The 15,130-nt window shown below is 43.4% G+C and overlaps 1 protein-coding gene across 3 annotated transcripts in view; it reads left to right on the top strand.

Annotated features, from left to right (window-relative positions):
• rasgef1ba (RasGEF domain family, member 1Ba) overlaps positions 1-15,130 on the top strand; it is a 146,887-nt gene that overhangs the window by 123,583 nt on the left and 8,174 nt on the right. For all 3 annotated transcript variants that reach the window (XM_042421025.1, XM_042421026.1, XM_042421027.1), the window contains 8 exons: positions 157-279; positions 409-546; positions 6,377-6,592; positions 7,439-7,513; positions 8,492-8,587; positions 9,182-9,284; positions 11,903-11,982; positions 13,452-13,547. In XM_042421025.1, the coding sequence (XP_042276959.1) occupies positions 157-279; positions 409-546; positions 6,377-6,592; positions 7,439-7,513; positions 8,492-8,587; positions 9,182-9,284; positions 11,903-11,982; positions 13,452-13,547 (927 nt within the window). The remainder of the gene's footprint in view (positions 1-156; positions 280-408; positions 547-6,376; positions 6,593-7,438; positions 7,514-8,491; positions 8,588-9,181; positions 9,285-11,902; positions 11,983-13,451; positions 13,548-15,130) is intronic.

Genomic DNA, 15,130 nt, shown 5'->3' with positions numbered 1-15,130 from the left:
TTCCTTTGCAGTTTCATCTAGTTAGGAGGTAAAGCCTGTTGTAGGTATAATTTCCCTGTACTGGTGTTTGATTTCAAGTGATTTTCTTGCCCAGTTTGCACTCTCATGATTATGGTTTTGCTTTTGTGGTAAACTTATTTTCTTTTCTCTCCACAGAGGACGTACATCTTCACCTTCCTGCTCAGCTCTCGACTCTTCATCCACCCGTACGAGCTCATGTCCAAGGTGTGTCACCTGTGCATGGAGCAACAGCGACTCAGCGATCCCCAAGCTGACAAGGTGGGAATAACATCTTTAGTCAGCTCTATCAAACTTTTCATTTTAGGAATCAGAGAAATATCATGTTCCACTATGGCTATACTCTTAAATGTAGTGAATCACCGACTAAATTTTATCTTGCATTTTCAGATGAGAGTTAGGAAGATTGCGCCAAAGATCCTCCAGCTATTGACAGAATGGACGGAAACCTTCCCATATGACTTCAGGGACGAGAGGATGATGCGTAGCCTGAAGGAGCTGACCCACCGGCTGGCCAGTGGAGACGAAGTCAGTCCTTTTCACTTTTTTTATTACTTCATGCTGCCCACAGTATAACTTATTCATAATTGGTTAAGTGACAAAAGACTAGGCTGATAAGATAATGTTTAGTTTGGATGTTATCACCAACAGTAAAGTGCTGTTTTGTAGCCCGCACGTGCAGCAAAGCTACAGGCACAGGCAGATTTTTGCAGATAGCAGTGGAGGGAAGTGGAGGGGGGTATCTCTGGCAACAAAGCAGTTTTTGAGGCTGGCTGAGCTGAGAGAAAAGCCCCATTGTTCACGGGCTAGGTGGCTTTTTTGCTGCCTCTGGGGTGCTCCATACTAGGCAGCATTTGAATTGTTCCACCGCTGCAGAGTTGAATGTCACTGGCTTAGCGCGCTATTAGCCTCCGCAGCGCTGTTTGGATAAAAGTTTTTTTAGTAGGGTAGAACAGTTTTTGTCCAGTACCCTCTGTTATCTTTGGTGCACATGCAGACCCTCCACTGTTTGACATTTAGATATAGAAAAGTTTGTTTTGACAAGCAGTGACTCATGCTATGTACGCCATGAAAGGAAATGCTAACATAAGCTAATGTAACAACAAAATAGTGACTCTAAAAATAAAATGAACTGTGTGCATGTTTTTTTAATATAAAGGAATAGTTGAATGTGTTGGTAAATACAATAAATCACATTCTTTATGAGACTTAGGTCAATTTCATGGCTCTAGAGCCGGAAGGCAAGCTGTTTTACCCTGCTTTCAGTCTTTATGCTAAGCTAACAGGATCATCTTCTGGCTCAAGCTACATATTTAATGAATCTTCTCATCTAACTCTCAGGATGAGCTTATTTTCCCAAAATTTCGAGAAATTTTTAACTGGATGTTCTGTATGCCCTTCATGTTTTCTTGTCCTGTTTTTTTTACACCACCCTCTTGGCTAGGATTCTTGAAAAAGATGTGAAATCTCAAACAATCTTACCTGGTTAAAAAATAAAAGGAAAATAAAAGTAGAAAAGAAAAAAATTACCCTCCAAACAGCCATCTTAGTTGGAGTTTTCCTTTTCAGTAGTATTCACAGGTTTCAGTCTTGACCTTTTCTTGCTCCAGTTGGGTTAGCATAGCAGTTTATATCAAATGTACTTTTCTCTCAATGATAACATTCCTACTTCAGTTTTCTCCAGTCTGAACAAATAATGTGGTTAGTCATCATGAATCAGGGTTCTTTCAGCGCATGTCCTGATGGTCTCACATGTGTTCCGATGTGCTCTATTTGCAAACCAGTTGCGTGTCCCAGTTTGTGTGTATTTTGGGGGATTGGTGCTAACAATAAAGGCAGCAGGAGCTTGTTAGGAACAGACAGTGATGGAGGACACAAACTGTCCTGATGGAAGACATGCCCTCCTTCATCACTCAACATGAGAAACAAAACAACCCACCCACCACTGTAGGTTTCACATGACTCATCAATAGTACAAGCACGAATATTGACCCAGATTTAATCTAGAAATCAATATGCGTCTCACATGACACATCCACAGCTCCCTTGCTCTCCTTGTGCAACCCCTGAACATAAAAACTCACTTGACATCATCTGAACACCAGTAACACACACTCGCTCAGTCACGCTTATAGACACGGAGGCTGTGTTTTGATGGTCATAAAGATCTTTTGATTTCACAGTAGATTGGCTGCAGTTGGCATTAACACCATCCCTCCAAAGATATTTTTGATAGTTGAAATTGATTCTGGCCTGGAGGCAACAGAAAGCTATTTAACACACAATTCCCTGTTAGTTTCCCTTGAGGTGATATCATACTCAGTACATTTAACAAAATAAGAAAACACATTATGTGTGCCTCATCTTTTAAGTGTAGCCAAATAATTGAAAGCCACGGACGTTGCTTTTTCTAGTGTATCGGTAACTACGTTAAAAGGTAATAGTGTAGCCTTGCCCTATTTTTAAAAAAACGTTTTTAATATTAGCCACCATTTCCATCGGAGACAGTGTCAGACATTTCAACTACAGATGGGGAGAAAATTATAAGAAAAAAGTGTCTTATGGTTAGGCCAAACACCTTCCTAACACCAAAAGTGATCACTCAGAATAACTTAATTAGTTAATTTGCAGTGCCTCCTCCCTCTAAGTGGACAATTGGATCCAAATTATGGCAAGAAAATGTCTCAGCAGCCTCAGCAATGAATCTAATTAGTGAAGATTTCTCCAAAACTCTGGAGTTTTCCTTTAAAATCATGGACTGGCCTGTAGAATCTATGTGGGCAAGCTGTGTGAGCTAGATAGCGCCTTACTTGACTCTGTATCAACATCATTATGACATTTGAGATTAACAAAAAAAAAAAAGCCCTTACAGCGGATAGATAAAGGTTACGAACGCTAGATGTATGTACTTTATTGACAAAGCAACCTTTTACAATACTCTAACACCCTGCAGATGTGCTGTGATATCATGTAGGCCATGGGCTCGTGTGCTCATGATTCGCACAGCGTGACAAAGAATGTTTTTTCAAATGAATGGAGAGCTTTGGTGCCTCGGGTTCACAAATTGCCACAAGCAAATGTTAAGGAAGTAATCCTGTGATACTGTTTATTCATTTATCCGCAGATGATAACCCATGATAATAAAACATGATTTGCCATGGGATATTTCTTAGAAAGGCCAGCTTGTAAAGTTTAAGGAAGTGGTTTGCTGACAAAAGCAGAGGTTTGATCAGATCTGATTTGCATTTATGTTTCTCACAGATTCTCCAAATCATGTTTTGAAAACAAACACAAATGTCTAACCATAAGCAGGTCTAGAGTTGAGAGTGAGATGCTGAATCTTCAGAGCGACGACCGCAGCGCTCTGGGAAAGGGTTCGAGTCCAGAATAGATGTACCGAACATCTGGTCAATGTCGTGTCCAGACCACACTCCAAACATTCCAGGACCTTGATCTCCGTAGTAAGACTGTCATTATGGATGTGGTTGGATATATAGGGAAGCAACAGCCGAGGAGAAAACAAGCACTGTGATCTTCATCTGACCTCATTCGGTGGAACGGAGTTCTTGCCTTCCCTCAAAATGTGCAGTTATTTTTCACAAAGTGCTTTTTTTTTGCTTTATTATGATGTTATGTTTGGTTGATTTAACGGATCCCACATTATATATTCAGTTTGCAGTTTGCACCTTTGAATGGCAGGTGTCACTACGCTATACACTCACTGGCCACTTTATTAGGAACACCTGTGCAATCTGATGCAATCCAATACAACAGCTCTGTCATAAATTCTACATTTACAAAGCTTATACTCTTTCAGTTTTTGTTGACATGTTGCTAAATGCGAGTGCATCTCAGGTACAGTAGGTGGTCGAGAGAAATGTAGCAACACGGGTCTGTTTTTAGATAAAAATCCTGCTCGGGGCACCTTTTTTAACTATCTGTTCATTAGTGCTGCCTGGCTAACCTGCTAAAAATGGTCAGGCCTTTTTTGTGGTTCAGGTGGTGCTCCACAGGAAGTAACACCACTCAGCCAAGAAAAACAGGACCTCTAGTGATGTGATGGCGTGGACCGACCACGCCACTCAGCCGTGGGGACTTGTACTGAGCGTCCGTCTGCCACCTCAGGATCACTGCCAGGGTCGATAGCGTAGGCAACAGTGTGTGCCCCTGTTAGGATCCTTATTGGTAATGCCAATAGTTGTGATGAGCAAATGTGACTCCCTCTGCTTAAAAATGTCAGGCAAGCTGTTTTCTCCGAGATCTGTGACTATATTTATCCGACCCTGGCCCGTCCTCTGTTTGTAGTGGGGACAGAAGCTACAGCAGATGGTTGACTTTGAAGTGGCAACTGGAGCGATTTTCACTGGTGGCGTGTCTCACTGTTGTCCAACTGTGCAAGAGAGTGTGGTCAAGCATCAGCTTAATGCATACAGTGTTGACAATGATACTGCAATGTCTGAATTAAGGTATATTATGTAGGGCGGCAATTAAATCTATTTTATTAATCTCATTGATTACGTAATTGTCTGCAAAAAGCCAAAAGAAATACTATCGCAAGTTCTGAGAGTTGGAATTACTTAAATGAATAATCAGTTATCAAATACCAAAATGTTAACTGATTACTTGATTAGTCTATTTTGCCCTGAAGTTGCCGCCTGTTGCGTCTAGCAGCTGAGTACCGAGACATTTAGTTGATTGTCAGAAAATAATCAGCAGCGATGCCAAAGATTGTTTAAGCTTCTCAAATGTGAGTTTGCTGGTTTTTTTCTGTTTTAAACTGAACATTTCTGGGCATATAAAACAAGCGTTTTTTTTGATTTGTCACATTTGGCACTTGTGATGGGTATTTTTCTCTCATTTTTGACATTTTAAAGACTAAACCATCAATTGATTAAGTGGAAAAAATACAGAAATCGTTGTTAGTTGCAGCCCTAACAGGCTCATCAGTGGCTGAGGAGCAGAGATCATATACAGTTTTCTCTCTAATCTCCAGTCCTCCAAAACTGTAATATCCAGAGAGCCACAGTTGATCGTCTGACATGTGAATATGTCTGTTCATGCCATCGCACCTATACAGCCATATCACCTGACAGATGCATTAGTCACGCTCTGGGAAACGAATTTCAGAAGAAAAGTTCTCTCCCTGGCTGTTTCCAGCAGAGCAATGAGAGTCCGTTCATTTTTTTTCCCCCAGTTTGCCTCTGTACCGCACCGACTCCTCACACTTGATTGCTGTCTAGGCACCGGGCCTCCACATCCATTATAAGGCGAGCTGTGTTCCTTCCCACACTGTTGAACTCGAGTCTTGTTTGTAGAACCCAGATTTTGGAGGCTGAATTGGCAGAAAGTCCAGGGAGGAGGGATGTGGTCGTGAGAAAAGGGGCCTCGTCACCCCAGATTTTTTTGGGTAGCTCATACCGGTGGTACGGAAAGAGGCCACAAACAGGATCCTAACACACAGTCGGTCTCCTCCATATACACTAAATCAAACACACATGTACTTCCTCCCCCTATAGACCCTCTTATGCAACTTCTGTGCTAAAGTGTGTCAGAGACGAGACGATTATCTAATCATGGCTTGTTTTGAGTCCAGGGGAAGGTTCAGAACAGGATGACCTCTCAACCCCTGAGGACATGGAGCCAAAAGTCCTCTGCTCTGCCCCTCCAGAGCTGAGAGGCCTTAATGAGCCCGGCAGGACAGAGCTTGCATAACGTTGTGAGTGACCCTCCCAGTGCGTGACCAAAAAGGGATGCTTTTCTGCAAAATAAATACTGGAGGCGTCACATTGTGAAGGGTCGTTTTGTGGGTTGGGCTGAGAACTGGCATCAGTTTGCAGTGAGTTCTGCTGACATACAGTCAACATGAGTGTTGTAAATTCCACTGAGGTTGTTATCATTCTCTGCCACAGAACAGCGGTAGGGGATTAACCCAAAACACCTACAGCTGAGTCAAACAAAGAGGGTGCATGTATGCTACTAGAGATTCTGGTCAAATTTAAATCACATTCAGCTCTCTTGTTTGTTTTTATCTCTGCTGTAGCGTCTCTTTCCTGTGCCCCGGGTAACCAGACATAACGAAAAAGTGATGGATCTGTATTTAATAGCCGTGCCGCCATTGCATCTAGTACTGAACCGGGGAACAGGAAATCAAAGCCATAGCTCATGGTTAAGAGAGATCTAGGGTTCCTCAATGATCCAAAGAAAGTCTGTTATGTGAAAAAATGCTTATAAAAGGATTGTTAAAAGAACCTTCATGTCACCAAGCCCTTCTGAAGGTGTTCATCGAGGAACTTTGTCAGATTCCCAAGTGATTGCAGACTAAAATAAATCTCTTTTTTTCCTCCATCCTTTCCACCAGGTTTACAGAAAGGCAGTCAGCCAGATGAGCCAGGGCCTGATCAGGAGGTTGACGGTGCTCAGTCAGTACGAGGAGGCGCTGATCAAGATCAACGCAACGGCGGCCGAACGGCTGACGGCTCTTAAAGCGAAGCCCCAGGCGGCCATCCAGAGAGACATGCTGTCCATTTGCAACGACCCCTTCACCGTCGCCCAGCAGCTCACGCACATAGAACTGGTGAGAACGAAATCCAGAGACTGTAACTTGTGAAACATGTGCCACATCTGTCACATGGGCTGCTTCCACTGCAAATATTTCCTTAAAATTTGGCTTCCAGACACCTTGAGGACGACTCAACACCATTTTTATTATTATTTTTTTATTTAGTGTCTATTTCCATCTTGCTTAATTTGTCAAGGACATTGCCCGTTGATAATCAGAAAACTGTAATTGAGCCAGACTTGACTTGATTTTTATCTACCCTACCTTTTTAAAAATCAGTTTTAATCAATACGTTATATTCATCATTCGTTCTGAGACGTCAAACCTAATTAAGACGTAAACGTTATCTCCCAAAGAAACAATCAGAAAGCCTGCCAATGACTCACGCTCGTATTGGCACATGACCCCAAAGAGGGTAAGACCGAATCAATCCCGGAGTGGAGAACATGTGAGAGAGGGCAGAGCTGACACATATGATGGATTAGAAATCAGTGCGCCAGTTGAGGCGATCCGAACACCGCGGCTCCTCCCACATCCAACCGACCGATGCATTGATTTTAAACAGTGGTGTTTTTCACTGCCACTTTGTATCCATTATATGTCAGTGTGTCATTGAAAAACAAATGAGTCACTTGAAAAACAGGGTTTAATCTAAGGTTCCTATGGTATCCGAAAAGGAGAGAATAACATCAGGGTTTTACCATATAAGTACCATTAGGCTTAAACTAAGTAACTTCAGGGCAACCCTCTGGCAGCCCTGAAGAACCTATAAAGATTTCTTCAAACTATTTTAAGACCCTGGGAGATGCAAACCAAAGATGGATTAATGATGGTGATTTTCCTTTTGCCCTCATCTTTCAGGAGAGACTTAGTTACATCGGACCTGAAGAATTCGTCCAAGCCTTTGTCCAGAAAGACCCACTGGACAACGATAAGGTAACGTCTGGATGCTTTTCTAAGAATAAATCACCAGATAAGAGCAAGTATATACAGTTGTTATGCAATCCTCCTGGCGGAAACCTTGTGCGCAGACCCGATTTGTCTCCGTCTGGTGCTGGTTTGAAGTGAGACGGCCTAGTTTCTTCCCCAGACGGATATTAAGTTTACACAACACAGTGACTGGCTGCCATACAGGTCAAAGCGAGGGCAGGTGGTGATATCCAGACTGTAGCGGCAGACCAAATATCCGCTCCTCACACACACACACTCAGACACATACACTCAGACACACCTCACCGGCAATTTCCTCAAATCATCCAAGTGTCTGGATTAGATGGGCATGCATGCACCTCATCTCCTAGCAACCACAGCTGCCAGAGGTTTGTTTTAGGAAGGGGTGTGAGTGTGTGTGTGTGTGTGGCTGGCAGTGGGCTCTCTTGTCTGGCGTTCGGCTGCTAGGCAACAGGCTTTTTTGGATGCAAGGTGATGGGGGTGATGGGGGGGGTTAAGGCTGCTTTTGTGCCTCAGGCTATCCCGCCTCGTACCCCCAACAAACCACTTGGAAAAGACGGGAATAACTCTGTGTGTGTGTGTGTGTGTGTGTGTGTGTGTGCGTGTGTATGTTAAAATGTGTCCACTGGTGGAAAACCTCCATGGGGGCGAGTGGCGTAAGGCCAAAGGAATGTGTGGAATTAGATCAAGAGGAATCCACACAAAGGACCAGCCTGCATAAAGTGAATAACATTGGCCACTATTGTGCATATAGAAGCAGAGTGAAGTTGAGCGTGATGCGCTACACAGGTCCACTTAGCCGAGGGTTTATTTTTTTTACGCTCAGCGATGCATCGACTGGAGGAGCAAAAAAAAAAAAAAAAGAAGAAGCAAATATCAGTTTTATTTTACTCGTTCAGCACTATTTTTGCAAAGCAATTAGCTTAAATGCTAATTGGAAGTCTGTTTTTGTTGTTGTTGCAGAGTTGCTTCAGTGATCACAAGAAGGCCAGCAATCTGGAAGCTTACGTTGAATGGTTCAACAGACTCAGTTATCTGGTGGCCACAGAGATCTGCATGGTGAGTAATGAACACGGAGCCAAGAAATCTCACTGCTCTGCTTAAAGAAAAAGGAAGATGTGGCTGCAGCTGCTGATTATTTAGATTATCAATTAATCTGACAGTTTTTTAAGTTGCTAGAGCCCAAGGTGATGTTTTCAAATTGCTTATCTTGTCCGACTAAAAGCCCTAAACCCGAAGATGTTAGAAAATCAGCAACTTGTCACATTTATGAACCTGGAACCAGAGAATGTTTTGTTTTTTTGCTTGATAAATGGCTTAAATTTACTTATCCGCTCACTAAAAGGAAATGAAAAGCAACAGTAAGCCCAGTGCTGTGTTCAGTCACATAGTGTCAAATAATATGTGGTTCAACAAGGCCTCAATATGTGGTAATCACCAAAATGAGCAAAACCAAAGTGACACATACAAAAAAAACAAAAGTTTCGCATAAAGTTTAAGTACTGAGCTACTTTCTACAAACTGCTTTTCTTCCTCGATAATGAAAAAGCTCCCTTTGAGCAAACAACTCGATTTCCAAACACATTTACCAGACAGTGCAGTTACTCCAGAAGGCTAATGCTGTTTTTAAAACGTTTCCCATTTTGTTAACAGCCTGTGAAGAAGAAGCATCGAGCAAGAGTCATCGAGTTCTTCATCGACGTGGCGCGAGAATGCTTCAACATCGGCAACTTTAACTCCCTCATGGCCATCATATGTGAGTCGGTGTTGTTTTTCCTTCTCTTATTTTATTGTCAGATACTTTTAACCTGAAGGGATTCTTTCCAAAACTCTGTATATTAATTTAAGGGGGATGAAGCAGTGATTCAGTCCCGTAAAACGCTGCTGATTTGAAAGCAAAGATAACGTTCAACAGCCAGCAGTTCATTTGCACAGATGAGTGTCACATTTTTAAAATTGCTGCTGTCTCATTTGGACTCTGCACTTGTTCCTGCACACAGAGCTTTTTTTTTTGCTCATCAGTAAATCCGATCAGCGTAGTAAATGCAATGTGTTGTTCAGTTTAGACTTTCGTGCCGTGATGTAATCTCTCCCCCTGTAGCTGTAACCTCTCATGACTTTGTCCCAGTTCGTTTGCAGCTTGCGTAATTTTATTTCAGTCTAATGATATCAGTGAGATTCAGCAGCAGCAGCGGAGAGGAAGCTCATGCAGATAATTGTCTCAAATTTTGTTCTTTGGTCAGAGGAGAGAAAAACACTTGGTGACAGTGTTTCTCGTGGCTTTCTGGCGTTTGGCGTTTGACATCTTGTATTTGTTGAAACATCTGTCACTGCAGAGCATCATTTCCTCCCTTAAAACTTACAGTAAAGATAAAGCATCGCGCTTCTTACTCCAAACACTTGCATTGCATTCTGGTCTATTGAAGCTACTGCAAATGGACTTCTGAATGATTCCTCCCAACATGTTGGCTGAATATCAGTGCAAAGCAACGGCTGCAGAAAGAAACCCTAACTCTTTGATTCTGAGGGAAACCTGAAGCACATTTTAGGCAACTGAACAATTTATATATCATAAAATTCATTGATGATTCATTGATGGTTTCTGGTTAAGTTTGGGAAGCAGAAAAAGGAGTTTTTCTCATTTCGCCAACATGCCTTTGGGTGAGCCGCTTAACCTCAAACCGGTCCTGTGGAGCTGCTCAACAGATTGCACTGTGAATGCACTGGGCAGCTTCCAGGTGTGAATGTGTTTAATGTGTTTGTGAAAAAAAAAAGAAGAAATGACTGCACTCTGAGCAAAACTACCCAGGCTGAATAAAGGATAGAAAGACACACGTAGAGTCTCAAAGCAGCTCGAACATTTTAGAGACCTCGCTTTAGGTGTTGTAGAGGATGAACCAATGGGCTTGGAGATGTCTAAGCGTTTAGAGGAGAGAGGGCATCTGGTCAGCCTCACAGGCCTGAGGGGGGGAGATGTAGGGGACAGGATTTGTGTGTCCAGAGCAGAGAGCGGGGGAAGGCAGCTGGAAGAGGACACAGAATAAACCATCCAGGCAGATGGTCAGCACTGACCAGAGAGAGTGTGAGCACACGAGGGAGGAGGGAGGGAGAGAGGGAGGATGGGAGGATGAGGGGGTCGAGCAGAGTAGAGGATATTGGAGTGCCAGCTGTCCTCCGTCGTTCTCCCCTGAGAGAGAGAGAGAGAGAGAGAGAGAGCGCTACAGGCAAATCTCGTCTCCACCAGCCTCCTCGTCTCCTGGGAACCACACAGTTTATTAGTGATGTGATTAAAGGGTTGATTCACCAACCAAATTACAAAGAAAAATATTTCCTCACTTACCCCTAGAGGTGTCAAGCCATGCAGATAGTGCTGCTTTTGTTTGCTCAGGAGTCCATCTGAGATTTTTTGCCCATCCAAGTCAGACCTGCTCCTAAAAGGAGCTGAGGACAGTCCGAACTGGTGCGAATCGAACATCCGATCATAATTAGACTCGATCTGGACCGAAATAGAAAGAGAACACAACACTATCAATCAGCGGACATCCAAAAGAGTAGCATTAAACATGATGAGAATGAACAATTCTCTCCAGCAAATCGCAGATAAATTTGGAAAGACCTGCAGAGTTCTCGAGATCCTGCGCAGGTCACAAGTATGGAGTTTGTTTTTTAAAGCGAAACGAATCACGTGGAAGGCAAAAAACACTGTTGTTATCATAAAGGGGAGTGTTTGTCCCAACGGGGCCACTACCACAGTCAACACCTGTCCTTACACACACACACACACACACTGGCGTCTTTGTGAGTCGATGGAGTCGTTTCCTAGGCGAGACATGTCCTGACACACTGTGGTCGGACATTCATTCATTTTGGTCCCGCAGCGCTAAAGTGTCACATAAAACCGAAACTGTTTCCCCGGCAAGTGAAGTGAGTCAGGAAGTTTTATATTTCATCACGTATCTGAGCTCTTTTGTTTACTGAAGGGTTGTTTTGTGTTGTGCTCCGACGGTGACCCTCGGCGCCTGAACCTGCAGCGTTGCACACAAACACACAGAGGATTACCATATGGGAAGCAGAGTGCTGGGAGGGGAAACGAGGCGTGTGTTAACTCCATTGTTCCTGCAGCCTTTTGCCTCGCTGCATCAGAAGGAACAACAGTATAAAGAAAGAAAAAGGGAGGGAGGAGGAGGAGGAGGGGGGGATGTTAAAGGATGACTGCCATGTGGGGGGGGGGGGGGGGGGGGGGGGGGGTGCGTCTGTCTGGCTGAATTGGGGGGAAAATGCCATGTGTTAATGCAGGCATGTTTGGGTGTTTGCCTGGATGTGTGAAATCTCTCTCTTATTGATTTTTTTGTTGTTGTTGTGTCCGTCTTGCAGCTGGGATGAACATGAGTCCCGTGTCTCGGTTGAAGAAGACCTGGAGCAAAGTCAAGACGGCCAAGTTTGACATCTTAGAAGTAAGTTCGCCCGAAGCTCGTCGTATCCTTGCTGAATGACGCTCCTGTGACATGAAATCAATTCAATGTGGGTGCAGTTTTTTGACATCCAGTGAGAGCTGAGGTTTAAGAACTGTCCGGGGGGGGACGGAGATCTGTCACTACATAAAATCTGCAGTTGTGAACATTTTTTATTTCCTTTTTATCTTCAGTTTTTATTGCCCTCTCCTATTCAGTTTTAATCGTCCGACTCCAGCGCTAAATTTGTGTTTTCCCACACATGTTAGCAGCTCTGTGCTTTTGTTGTGTCCTTCACTGATGACTAGCCTCGACGTGGGCGTGCAGGGGGGGGGGAGCTTTGTCTTATGAAAAAGATAAACACAGTCGTGCTTAAAGCTCCTATCAAAACGGATCTGAGTGGGAGAGCAGAGATTTTCTGTGACTCATGCAGTGTTTCTTTAGTGCAGCATAATTTAACATTAACAGACATTAAACATGTGGTCATACTGAAGCATTTTATAGGACGAAAACGCCAAAAACTTTTTCCCAGTTTTGTTTGATTGCACAGTAAAACAAAATCACATTCCAACTGTTTTAAACTGATGTTATATGTATGATGTTCACAATAACATGTAGATAGTTGCCAGAGAAACAAAAAAAACATCATCTCAACTCTTTTGTGATGAATATTTTCCTTTGTTTTCTCAACTTTTTCAAAGACGCCGCACACAAAAGCAAATTATCTCCCTTGTCCTACCGCCATCGTCTATACATGCACAAAGAAAACTAGGTTAAAATATCTTCTCAGCTGTCATTTTAACCCAAATATTCAGTATCTAGTCATTGCTAAAGGTTTGCTAGATTTAAATCCCTGCTGTACACCTACAATACCTGCACAAGATATTTTACTTAGCGCAGTGAAGGTGGAGGGAAGGGGACTCCAGAGTAGAGGGAGCCCCATGTGTTGAGGTGTAGCTGGGGTTCAGATCACACAGCTCTGCCCCCCCCCTCCTCATGGAGCCTGTGGAAACCCCTGGATACTGCAGGGAGGAGGCTCACTGAGCCTCACAGGCCATCAGTGCATCGTTTGATAGAGGAGATCTGAGATGGAGATGAGTCGGGCTGGAACTTCAGTGTTCAGGGAGTCAGTTCTCTTCGTCTCTCTGGAGCTCGTCTCCTTCTCTCTGTCAGTCACACGCCTCCTCGCCTCCTTTTTCTGTTTCCTCTTTCTCATGATTTCCTTTTACCTTCCTGTTTTTTTTTTCCCTTTGTGCCTTATTTTGTCTTTGACAAAGGATCACATGACTTTGACAAGCTAATGTCAAAACACTAAGAGTTTGAGTTGCTAAATGATGGTGTGATTAAAAGCATTGGTCCGTTTGTGTCGAGGATTTAATTATATATATGCTGTTGAACTGACACCTCAGATCCACCTCAGGCCTTTTCAGCTGCTCTCTCTAACCTTTTTGCTTTTTCTTTTCACTCCGTAGCATCAAATGGATCCTTCGAGCAATTTCTACAACTACAGAACGGCGCTCAGAGGAGCCACGCAGAGGTCGATCACGGCCAACAGCAGCAGAGAGAAGGTGAGGCCTCAACACAAACTGTAGCCGTGATACTTTCATTTCTCTCTGAGAGAGAGACTATACGACTCAGCTGTATGAATTTTTGCTTCTCAGTGCAGCATATGACTCTAAGCAGATCTTTTTCAAATTAGCGGTGCTGACATTTAAAGTGCTGCTTGTTAAATTAAAGCAGTAATTTGACGAAAGAGGGTTTTTTCATTTAAAAATCAGACTGGTAACGTCAGTTCAGGTCGGCGATTCGGTCGGATCTGCCAAATAAGTGTCCGATCATTTACAGTGGCTGCTGGATGTGTGAGTGCAAAAATAAATTCTTAAAAGTTTAAACATCTGCACTCGATACTTGTGTTTACATTTCACTCATCCAGAGCCAGTTCCAGTGAATAACCGAGAGGTTTTTGGTGTCTTGCTAAAGACCACTTCACAGCTGCTGCAGGGATCAGAAGTGACCTTTCAGTTTGTGAATAAGCAGTCCGGGCCGACGGACTGCCCTCAACAAAGTGTTTAGTGACGCATGTTTCAGCAGAGATGCAGTTATGTAAAAAGCTGAGATGGTTATCACGATGCCTTTATCTTCATGAACTGTGACATCAATCTTGAAGGAAATATTTGATGTGGAGGCAAAAAAAAAGAAAGAAAAAAGGCAGAAAAACAAACCAGGGTGCAGCTGCTCGTTACTCCTTGTTATCGTCTGGACTCTGCGTTCCCATCGTGTTTGTGCCATCGACAGCCACTTGAGCGGACTTGGACAGCGGACAGAGGTTGCATAACAGCGCAGCTCAGAGGGAACACACACAGGTCAAGTTATAAGTGGGCCACGATGTGAGGACGGTCTCGGTTTCCTCCTCATCAAACATGTTGTGCTCTCTCTTCAACAAGGAAAGGAAGAAAAAAAAAAAAAAAGAAAAAAGAAAGCATGGCCGCCTGCCAGATCACATAGTGTTCTCTGCTGCTTCTTGAGTTGCCCGCCCTGACCGAGTTTGAACCGCTGCAGTGCTTGTGCGTTGCCAGGCGTTAGTGGTTAGCCTCTCCTCACGTCATGACAAGTTTAAAAAAAAGTGTTTTCTTTAAGGAGACAGAGTGTACTGTCAATATGTATCTGGCTCCCCGAGGTTCGTGAGGGATGTTTTTTTCGGAGCTCAAATATGCAAACAAACCCGGACAAGAGGTCAGGGTCATGAAATGGAAAGTTCCCGAGAAGTCTGGTATGTTCTTGCTCTTGTGACCTCTCCTTTTAGGGAGGGGGTCGGAGGGGGGGCTTGTTTATGATCTCCTGCAGGCATCCACGGCGCTGTTGACTTTGTCGGAGGATCAACAAAGCCACAATCATCATTTCGATATTGTTTTGCCGGAATTATGTTCTTTACTCCTGTTGCTGCGAGGACAGAAAGACTTAATAGATCCAACGTTTGTTGCTATGTTGATTTATTTGCTTGAAATAACATTTTAACTAAATGCCAGACAGCTGATCTGAAGCAGACTTGATGAATCACATGTTTTGGTTGTGAAGCAACAGCTCAGTAAGATATTTTACAAGAAGAATGCAGGAAATACTCCACCTTACATCAGGTCGGACCGCATGATCG

Source organism: Thunnus maccoyii, chromosome 9 (genome assembly GCF_910596095.1).
Source record: "Thunnus maccoyii chromosome 9, fThuMac1.1, whole genome shotgun sequence".
NCBI lineage: Eukaryota > Metazoa > Chordata > Actinopteri > Scombriformes > Scombridae > Thunnus > Thunnus maccoyii.
The sequence above is the reverse complement of the archived record's forward strand: the minus strand, read 5'-3'. Positions and strand labels throughout refer to the sequence as shown.